Here is a 10,760-nt window from a genome sequence, read left to right as displayed (position 1 = left end):
TTGGGGTGGGGGGTGGGCGTGGCTGACACTGGAAAATGGGGTTTTGCACTGTTGTTTTTTTTTTTTTTCCTTTAAAATAAAAATGGAAAGAAAAACTCCAAGGCAGGTGTCTGATTTGCGCTGCTGACCTGGACACATGGCTGGCGTCCAACCACCCTTCTTTTGGTCTGGAGGACCTGTGAGGTCAGCATCCCCATGTGACCTGGGCAAGAGACTTCTTGTGTGGAGCCTCAGTTTCTCCATCAGGGAGAGGAGAGAGTAGCAGGAGGGGCCTGCTATATTCACAATGCCAGCCTCTCCACCACCCTCCCCCTGCATCCCTGTCACCTCTGCCTCTACCCCCTGCCCTGAGGAAATTGTGGGACCACTCAGAATGAGGAACAGGGACATGGGCACACACTCTGAATTGCTGAGACCCACACAAATGGGACAGAGATTCAGGGGAGAAAGGCTGTGCAGAGCCACAAGTTCCACACTGGTCCAGGAAGGCTTCCTGGAGGAGGAAGATCCCAGGACAGCTGCTTCCAGAAAGGGACTTTTAGTGGGCTGCTCTGGAGGGGGAGAGGCAAGAAAATAGGGCCACAGTAGTCGACCAAATACTGTCATTATTATTTGTTGTCATTGTTGATGCAATTTATTGAGTGGTTATTATGTGCCTGGAATTACACTAAGTGACTTCTATGCTTGTTAAAGCATTTACTCCTCAGAGCTGGCTGTGAGGTCAGGCGTGGGTTTGCTGTGAGAGTTACATGAGATAATGTAAGTCTAGTGCTCACTTGGCCCAGTGCCCAGCACATGGTAAACACCCCATAAATGTCAACTGTAATTAATACTATGCTCATTAATAGTACCTACAAAACAGGTGTGGTTTTCCTCTTTTTATGAGTGAGGGCACAGGCTCAGGGAGGGTATGGGGTTTGCCCAGGGATACTGGGCTGGGAGGGATCTTGGAGAGGTTCTCCTGAGGGAGACTGGAGAGGGAGGGAGACTGGAAAGGGAGGGTCTCCAGACCCTCCAGTTCAAGTCTGATCCATCGTCTAACATGCAACTCAAATTCACCTTCTAAGAAATTTCCTGTGACCATTGTAGCCCGCCCTCCAGAGGCCCACAGAGTATACAGCGTGTATAACAGGAGCCAGACGACCTGGACTCCCGTCCTGGTTCTGCCACTCACTTGCTGTGCATCCCCAGGGGAGCCACCGCTCCTCCTTGGACCTGTTTCCGTATCAGTAAACTCAGGGAGCATGACCAGGTGACCCCTAAGGCCCTGGAGCATCCTCCTGCCCACCTGCCACCCACCGCCCACTGCAGAAAACAAGAAAAGGAGTCAAAGAACTCCCAGAAGGGAGGGGAGACTCAGAGGAGGCGGAGAAGGAGGAAGAAGCAGGTACCCCAAAGGCCTGCAGACTGTCAGCAAGAAACGGCCAACAGTGGGGACAGCAAACAGAGAAAAGCCTGATAAAAATCGCCCGGGTGTCCTTTATGTCAGATCCACAGTCTTGGGAAATGTGGACCCCAGGGGGCATCCCAAAGTCCCAGGGCTGGAGTCGCTGCCGGGCCAAGGGCAGGGGAACAGAGAGCCAGCCGGTGGATGGGCAGAAATTGGCTGAGTTTCCAGCAGGGAGCACACACAGCAGTCCCCGGAGGCCACAAACAGCAGTCTCACCCTTGATCCCTCCGTCAAACCGTCCTGAGGACCTACTGTGCACCGGTGACACTGAGGAGCAAGGCTGCCTCCCGGGCACCCACAGCCGAGGGCACGACCAGCCAGACAGAGATGGGAGTGCTCGCTAGGGCCAGCACTGTTCTTAGCACTTTCTATGTGTGAACTACAGGCAGACCGCAGAGATACTGGGGTTTCCGTTCCAGGCCACCACAATAAAGCAAATATCGCAATAAAGCAAGTCAGACGAATTTTGGGGGTTCCCAGCGCACATAAAAGTTACATTTACACTGTAGTCTATTAATGTGCAATAGCATTATGTCTAAAAAAGTGTACAGGGCTTCCCTGGTGGCGCAGTGGTTGAGAATCTGCCTGCCAATGCAGGGGACACGGGTTCGAGCCCTGGTCTGGGAAGATCCCACATGCCGCGGAGCGACTAGGCCCGTGAGCCACAATAGCTGAGCCTGCGCGTCTGGAGCCTGTGCTCCGCAACAAGAGAGGCCGCGATAGCGAAGAGGCCCGCGCACCGCGATGAAGAGTGGCCCCCGCTCGCCGCAACTAGAGAAAGCCCTCGCACAGAAACGAAGACCCAACACAGCCATCAATCAATCAATCAATCAATCAATAAAATTAAGAAAAAAAATGTACATACCTTAATTTAAAAATACTTTATTGCAAAATATGCTAGCCATCATGTGAGCCTTCAGCAAGTGGTAATCTTTTTGCTGGTGGTAAGTTCTAAATACTAAAATGTGACCCAAAGACACAAGGTGAGCAAATGCTGTTGGAAATATGGCCCCGGCAGACTTGCTTGACGGACACAGAGTTGCCACAAACCTTCAATTTGTAAAAAATGCAATATCTTCGAAGCACAATAAAATGAGATGGGCCTGTAATTGAGTCCTCAGAGGTGCCCTATTCCAAATTTATAGATGAGAAGCGTGAGGCCCGTGGCCGAGATGTCACTTGCCCCAGCTAACACAACCTGTACACAGTGGAGCTAGGACAGGGTGAAAAAATCTTAGGATGTTATGGGAGCTTAAAGGCAGGACATCTTGCCTCATTCAAACATTTTAGTGTTCAGCTGAGAAAACTGACATGGAGAGTGATGACTCAAGGACCCACAATTAGGCCAAAATGACTGGCGTGGTACCAGACACCTTCCCCCGGGGTCATGGAGTTAAGCCAGAAACACCCCCATCATCCGCTCTGAGGCATGCCAGTGGCCTAACCATGCCAAGAAGAATGTTATAGGTTGAATTGCATCCCCCAAAAAGATTTGTTGAAGTCCTAATCCCCAATACCTCAGCATGTGACTTCGTTTGGAAATAGGGTCATTGCAGAAGTAATTAGATAAGATAGGGTCATGCTGATCCCACTACTGGGCATATACCCAGAGAAAACCATAATTCAAAAAGACACATGCACCCCAATGTTCATTGCAGCACTATTTACAATAGCCAGGTCATGGAATCAACCTAAACGCCCATCAACAGACGAATGGATAAAGAAGATGTATATATATATACAGTGGAATATTAGCCATAAAAAGGAACAAAATTGGGTCATTTGTAGAGACATGGATGGATCTAGATACTGTCATACAGAGTGCTGTAAGTCAGAAAGAGAAAAACAAATATATATTAACGCATTTATGTGGAACCTAGAAAAATGGTACAGATGAACCGGTTTGCAGGGCAGAAATTGAGACACAGATGTAGAGAACAAACGTATGGACACCAAGGGGGGAAAGCCGTGGGGGGGTGGGGGGGGTGGTGTGATGAATTGGGCGATTGGGATTGACATATAAACACTAATATGTATAAAATGGATAACTAATAAGAACCTGCTGTATAAAAAATAAATAAAATTAAATTTTTTTAAAAAGACAGGGTCATGCTGGAAAAGGGTGGGTCCCTAATCCAATACAACTGGTGTCTTTATAAGAATAGGAGAGAGACACAGAGAAGGCCATGTGAAGGCACAGAGATGCACAGGGAGAACGCCATGTCAGTGGCTTCTGGAAACGAGGAGGCTTTCAAGATAAAGAGGTCTGGTTGGAGTGTCAGGGACAGCCCCTTCCTGGCAGTCTTGGGCGGAAGAAGAGGGTCTCAGACTTATCCTGACGGGATGATGCAGTGAGGACAGCCAGCCTCGTGGTGACTTCCAGAGTGCGGGTGCTGGGTCTCCTGTCCCCACAGGGAGATGGCCCTTGGACTGGTGGGTGGGGACCAGGCAGATGGAAGGGGCCAGGTTAGCGACAGCACCAGCTTGTAGGGGGACAAGTGGGAAGGAGGCAGCTGTTAAAAACGTGCCACTGGACTTCCCTGGTGGCGCAGTGGTTAAGAATCTGCCTGCCAATGCAGGGGACACGGGTTCGAGCCCTGGTCCAGGAAGATCCCACACACCGCGGAGCAACTAAGCCCGTGCGCCACAACTACTGAGCCTGCGCCCTAGAGCCCACGTGCCACAACTACTGAAGCCCGTGCGCCTAGAGCCCGTGCTCCGCAACAAGAGAAGCCACTGCAGCGAGAAGCCCGCGCACCGCAGCGAAGAGTAGCCCCCGCTCGCCACAACTAGAGAAAGCCCACGCACAGAAACGAAGACCCAACGCAGCCAAAAAAAAAAAAAAAAAAAAAAAAAAAGTGCCACTGACCTAGGAATCCCACTGCAGTTGGAGAGTTCTGGGTGGGGGTGGGAGTCCTCCAGCCCCTCCCCCCAGAACCTTCAACTGTCAAGCACCATGCGAGCCACCAGCAGGCCGCACTCCCCAGGTAGGCGTTGATGGGGTTTGTCCCACTCCTGTCCCTGGCAGACTAGGGCCTCCCCCCAGGGAAGGGGCTGTGTCCCCTTGAGGGTGACTCCTCCATCAGACTGGGTGCTCCTGAGGCACAGGAGCTAGGCCTCTTCCTCAGCTGGTTTGGGAAAGAACGGGCCACGGATGGTCAGACCTGCAGGAGCCCAACCTCGTTGTCACCACTGAGAGTTTGGAGTCGGGGAGAGGAGAGGGACCGGCCACCACGCTGTCACAGCCACCTGGGAAACAGGCTTGTGTGAGGGAAGCCCCCGTGGCCATGGCCGTGGCTGTTAGAGAAATAAGGGGCACCCCAGACCCAGCCTCCAGGCTTCTTGGGAAGTGCAGGCCGAAGGGGAGACCCCAAGCCCAGTCTAGACAACATCTTTGTTTGCTCTCTGCTCTGGAAATTAAGCTGTCCCTAAATCTACAGGTCCCCAGTCTGATGGGGGAAGACAAGACATGCCCTGTCTTGTCCAAAAATCGTCCTATACATTCACGCCTTGTTTTCACATATTGCTCTGGCAATCTGCCTGTCCTTCCCACAGCCAGCCTTGTCTGTCTGTCTGTCTCAGCTTGCCCATGGCCCCGGCCCTGAGACATTCTGGGAGATAACTGTGGTGAAGTGTGTGTGTGTGTGTGTGTGTGTGTGTGTGTGTGTGTGAGTCCTCCCTGCCAGCCACTGAGTCAGGAGTGCAGGCCCGGCCGACAGAGTATGCAGGACCTTAGGCAGGTTTGGAGTCAGGACAGTGACTCCTCGGCTGGCTGATGGTCCGGGGACGGAGGGCTCCTGGGAGATGAGGGAGGTGACATTTAACCCTCATCGCCTTGGTCTGCCCTCGGATGTTCTCCAATTTTCTTAGACACTAGCACCTTCTGTGGTCCTTCCAGACCCCCTGGAGAGCTCGGCATGTTCACTCCTGGGGGCAGCCGGGCAGAGGGCAGCCCCATGGTGGAAGGGCACGGAAGGTTCCCTCACCGTGCGGGGTCTTGGGCCATTCACTTAGCCCAGGTTTCTCACCCTCCACACTCTTGACATTGGGAGGCAGGATAATTCTTTGTTGTAAGGTCTGTCCTGTGCACTGTGGGATGTTTAGCAGCACCCCGGCCTCTACCCACTGGATGCCAGTAGCTCCCACACCCCAGTCCCCTGTTAGGACAATGAAAAATGTCTCTAGACATCGCCAAGTGTTCCCTGGGGATGTGATCACCCCCCCACCCCTCGGTGAGAACCGCTGACTTACCTTCTCTGGGCGGACCCTGGGTTCACCCACCCAGGTCGGCTGGCAACATGGGGTGAGGACCCAGCAGTGAAACAAAACAAGTTCTGGATTCTCTTCTCTCTTAGGGATGTTCTTTGTCCTTCCTCTCAGGACCCTGTCCTTATGATCATTAAGTCCTGTGACAGAAGGGTATGCAGGAGGCTATGTGATCCTGCTAGGAGCTCAATAAATACTAACTAGTTGACCAGCCAGATCAGTGGGGAGAAGACAACTAACATTGTCTGAGCACCTATGGAATACCTGTCTTTTTCATGTATGTTGCATTATTTAATCCTGATACATACTTCAAGATAGGGTATAGCAACCTCTTCATGCAAATGAGGAAACCGAGGCTCAGAGATGTAAAGCAACTTGCCCAAGGTCACACAGCTACCCACTCTGGCTTGGTGCAGCCCAGGGCACTAGCTCTGCTAAAGAGAAATAAGCTACCTCCCAACCCCTTTTCCAACATCATCCTCAACCTCTCCTCCCAGCCCAGGGAAGGAGCTTAAGAAAGGCCACCTAGAGGCTGTAGTAAGATGGAAGAAGGGATGGCCCCAGACCTGGTGACCATTTGTCCTTCTCTCCAGCACAGCCTCTGCCCCTCCACCGAGGCTCCCACCCTGAAAGGCAGTAAGGGTAGTGGGTGAGAGCATGGACCAGCCTGCCTAGGTGTGACACTGACTCTGCTGCCAGCCAGGTGTGCAGCCTTGAGGAAGTTCAGCCTGTGTGCCTCAGTTTCTCCCTCTGAAGCAGGGAGACGATAATAATAAACCTAACAGGGCTGTTGTGAGGATTCAATGAGTTAATGCACATAAAGTGTTTAGAGCCATGCAGGCATGCGCTAAGTCCTCAAACTCTGTTAACTATTATTACTTTTATAAATGCTGTGTAAGTGCTAGTTATTTGCATAACTGAGGGAGGATTCCTACTATCTTCTCATCACAAGCCACAGGCTTTATGGAAGAAGCAAAGGACAGGGTTCCAAGTCTTTCTTCAGCAAACTCACGCTAATCCTTACAGCCAATGAAATTTTCTTAGTGGGAGCCAGAAGCCTCTAGGCCTCAGGGACCCCAAGGGACCCCAGAGAGACCTCTCTGCTGTAGCCAAGACCTTTGTCATTCCCTGCACCAACACTCTGGCTTTCCTGGGCTGAGCTGAGCCCTTTCTGGTCCCCAGCCCAGGCATGGCCTGTGGACAGTGCGGGACTGGAGTCTGCAGGTCCCACCATTTACTGGGCACCTGCTAGGGGGCTCTCCCTAATGGATGGGGGGTCCCAGGGATGAACCACATGCCCACCCATTCCCTTCACAGATTCTTATTGGGCCCTCTTCCTGTGGGAGAAACTGAGATACACCGACCTTCTCCCTACAGAAGCTGCCAAGAACATCCTTCAAAATATTTATTGATCACCTACTATGTACACAATACAGCAGCAGGAATACAGCAGCAAACAAAACAGACCAAAATCCCTGCCTGCGTGAGCATTCATTCTATGAGGGAGGCAACCAATAAACAGAATACATGTGGAGCTAGAGTGGAACAGGGAGTTGGGGAGCGCGGCAGGAGAGAGAAAACGTAGATTTGCAAACATAGATGAAAAATTACTACTGTCTGCAGACAGTCACTCATTCATCCCCTGAAAACATTTCTGAGCCCCTGCTGGGTCAGGTGCAGTGTAAGACTGAGGCAACCCAGCAGTGGACAGGGGAGCCCACCTCTACCCTTGAGAGCTCATCACCTGGTGGTGGGGGGGGGGGGGGCAGACAGACCAGGCAGGGATGGGTGTCATAATAAAGGAGAGTGCTGGACACCAGGGCAGCCCCGACTCTGTACAGGCGTCAGGGGAGGCTTCGCCAAGCAGGTGGCATTGAGCCAGGACTTCCCCAGTGGACAGATGTGTGTGTGGGACGAGGAATGATTCCAAGCAGAGGCACCGAGGCAGGAACAGTCGATGCAGCTGAAGAACAAAGGCAGCCTGTGCTCCAAGGCACTGGGCTGGTGGATGGCAACCTGTGTGGGTTTGTCAGGCTAATAAGTGGAGGGAACGGGAGTCATTCCTGGACCCAGGGAAGTCCCAGGAGACGCTGGTGAGGGACGGGAGAATGGGTTTGCTTGCTTGGGTAATGGGAAGAGTAAGGGGGTATCAGATAAGTTCAGCCACAAATGGCCCGTGACCTCCTTAGTTGACTAGGATGGGGAGATGGCTCTGGGTCCCCAGGCCTTCCCATGGGGGAGAGCCACCTCCTTCCAGGGCAGCGTAGGGTGAAGGTCACAAGCCCAGTCTGGGGTCTGCGGTCAGGCTTAGTCCACCCCAGCCCTCACTCTGTGACCTTCGACCCACTACCGACCTCCGAGCTCTGGCTTCCTGTTCCGGTACCCTGGGCACCGCGTGGCCCTCTCTCGGGGCCCTGCACAGGGCAGGCGCTCAGGACCGTCAGCTCTGCTGTTCTAACTCTCCTTGCCTGTCAGCTGGAGGGAGGAAGCGTAGCTGAGACCCCCTGCTCCCCGCTCTGAGGAAGGCAGCCCTCTCTGGGCCCAATCCGGTCTCACCTCTGGACAGCCCAGGACCCCCCTTCCCCCCTCTGCAGCTGCCCCCTTCTTTTCCTCACTCTGGATTCCTCCCACACCCCGGCCCCAACTGGGCTCTGTTTAACTTAGACCACATCCTTCCTCCCTTCCCCCAAGCGCTTCCTTATTCCAGAGGCAGCTGAGAATGTGGGGAGATGGGGGGTGGGGCGCAGGCCCCGGGTGCCTGGGTGGGGTAGGACTGGAGATTCAGAGTGGACCTCGGCTCCTCTCGCCCCTCCTCCACGCTCTCCTCCTGGGTCCCCTGCTGGTGGCAGGGGGGAGTCAGTCCCACGGAGGGCGGACGGGTGTGGGCGGGCATACTCAGGAAGGGTGTAAGAGGTTGCAGTCCCTCTGGGGGAGGAGGAATCCTGGGTCCCCAGCCACCAGCTGGCTCAGGACCTGTCAGCCGGCCTGACTTTGCCTCTCAGAGACCCAGCCACCCCACCCACTGGGCCATTCCCTAACTGGACACTCCCCCACGAGCAGCCCCTTCCCCTCTGCCCTCCTGCCCGCTGCACTCCATTATTTCCACTCTCCCCAAAAGGCAGTGTCTGTTTGCATGATCTGGAGGTCATTTTTTTTAAACAGCTTTATTGAGCTATGACTCACATACCATACAATTCACTCATTTAAAGTGTACAATCAGTGGTTTTCAGTACATTCACGGAGTTGTGCAACCATCACCACAATCAATTTTAGAAGCTTTTCATTCTCCCGCAAAAGAAACCCCATACCCTTTAGCCATTAACTTCCAATCCCCCAACCCTCTAAGCACTAGGCAACCATGATTATACTTCCTGTCTCTATATAGATTGGCCTGTTTGGGGCATTTTACATAATTGAAACCATACAATACGTGATCCTTTGTGACTGCTGTCTTCACTTAGCATAATGTTTTCAAGGTTCGTCCATGTCGTAACATGTCTCAGTACTTCATTTCTTTTTATTGTTGAGTAATATTCCACTGTACGTGTATTCTTCATTTTGTTTGTCCATTCATCAGCTGATGGACATTTGGGTTTTTCCCCACTTTTTGGCTATTGTGAGTGTTGCTGCTGCTATAAACATTTGTGCAGAAGTTTTTGTATGGACATATATTTTCATTTCTCTTGAGTATATATACCTAGAGGTGAAATTGCTGAATCATATGGTAATTCTGTGTTTAACTGACAGACTGCCAGACTGTTTTCCAAAGTGGCTGCACCCTTTTACATCCCCACCAGCAGTGTCCGAGGGCTCCAATTTCTCCACACCCTCACCAACACTTGTTATTAACAGTCTTTTGGATTAGAGCCATCCTAGTGGATGTGGAGTAGTATCTCATTGTGACCTTGATTCGCATTTGTCTGTTGACGAAGGATGTTGAGCAGTTTTTCATGTGATTATTGGTCATTTATGTATCTTCTTCAGAAAAACACCTATTCAGATCCTTTGTCCATTTTTTGATTGGGTTATTTGTCTTTTTATTATTAAGCGGAGCCCGTTTTCACCAACAAGGGGATGGCGGCTCACATAAGCCAGAACCGACTCAAGGCCAAGGGCATGGGCCAGCACCACAACGCCCAGAACTACAACAACCAGAGCTTTGAGGAGCTGCGAGCACTCTGCCTGCGGAAGGGGGAGCTGTTCAAGGACCCCTTTTTCCCCGCTGAACCCAGTTCACTGGGCTTCAAGGAACTGGGTCCCAACTCCAAACACGTGCAGAACATCAGCTGGCAGCGGCCCAGTGTGGGCACTGGGAAGGGAGGCATGGACTCATGGCGGGTGGGGGTAGTCGTGACGTCCCAGTCACTTGGATAATCTCCAATCCCCCACCGCCCTATCTTGGCTCTGTACTAGACTCCATTTCCATCAAGGCAGGGTCCGGTTCGGGACATGCTTAAGTAAAACCTCTCAGAAAACCCCTGGGAAGGTCACTCACTGACCTTTGCCATCACAGCCTACAATTAGGCCAAGTTCCCCCTGCCGCCCCCCATCCATGTTTCCCCTAGAACTCCAAGAGACAGCAACATTCTCCAGGGAAGTGGGAGGGAGCTTGGGAGGGGGGTGTCCTGGGCTCTCTGAAACCTTTATTCCTTCTTTGCAGCAAATCACAAGCAATCCTCAATTCATTGTGAATGGGGTTAGCCCGACGGACATCTGCCAGGGAGTGCTCGGTGAGTGGGGGGCAGGAAAGCTGGGGGCAGGGGGTGAATTGGGGAAGAGTGCCGGGGTGTCTCCTGAGGCTGGGGGACTGGGAGCCCTGGGTTCAGACAGCTCTTCTGTGTCCCTGCTCCTCCCCTAATCCGGATTCCACCCCTACCTGCTGCCATCTGGGTCTGGGAGTAAGCAGGGTGCTATATTAGTTATCAGTTGCTCCAAGAGTCAGTGACTGAAAGCAACAACAAACATCTATCATCTCACAGTTTCTCCGGGGCAGGAATTAGGAAGTAGCATAGCCGGGTTGGTCTGGCTCAGGGTTTCTCATGAG

The 10,760-nt window shown here is 52.4% G+C and overlaps 1 protein-coding gene across 1 annotated transcript in view; it reads left to right on the top strand.

The window, feature by feature from the left end:
• The first annotated feature begins 9,790 nt into the window (after window positions 1-9,790).
• Window positions 9,791-10,760, top strand: part of CAPN11 (calpain 11) — a 12,021-nt gene continuing 11,051 nt past the window's right edge. The window contains exons 1-2 of the mRNA XM_059940562.1: window positions 9,791-10,054; window positions 10,377-10,446. Coding sequence (XP_059796545.1) covers window positions 9,791-10,054; window positions 10,377-10,446 — 334 coding nt within the window. The remainder of the gene's footprint in view (window positions 10,055-10,376; window positions 10,447-10,760) is intronic.

This window comes from Balaenoptera ricei, chromosome 11 (genome assembly GCF_028023285.1).
Source record: "Balaenoptera ricei isolate mBalRic1 chromosome 11, mBalRic1.hap2, whole genome shotgun sequence".
Classification (NCBI taxonomy): domain Eukaryota; kingdom Metazoa; phylum Chordata; class Mammalia; order Artiodactyla; family Balaenopteridae; genus Balaenoptera; species Balaenoptera ricei.
Note: the sequence above shows the minus strand (reverse complement) of the source record. Positions and strands in the feature narration are given on the sequence as shown.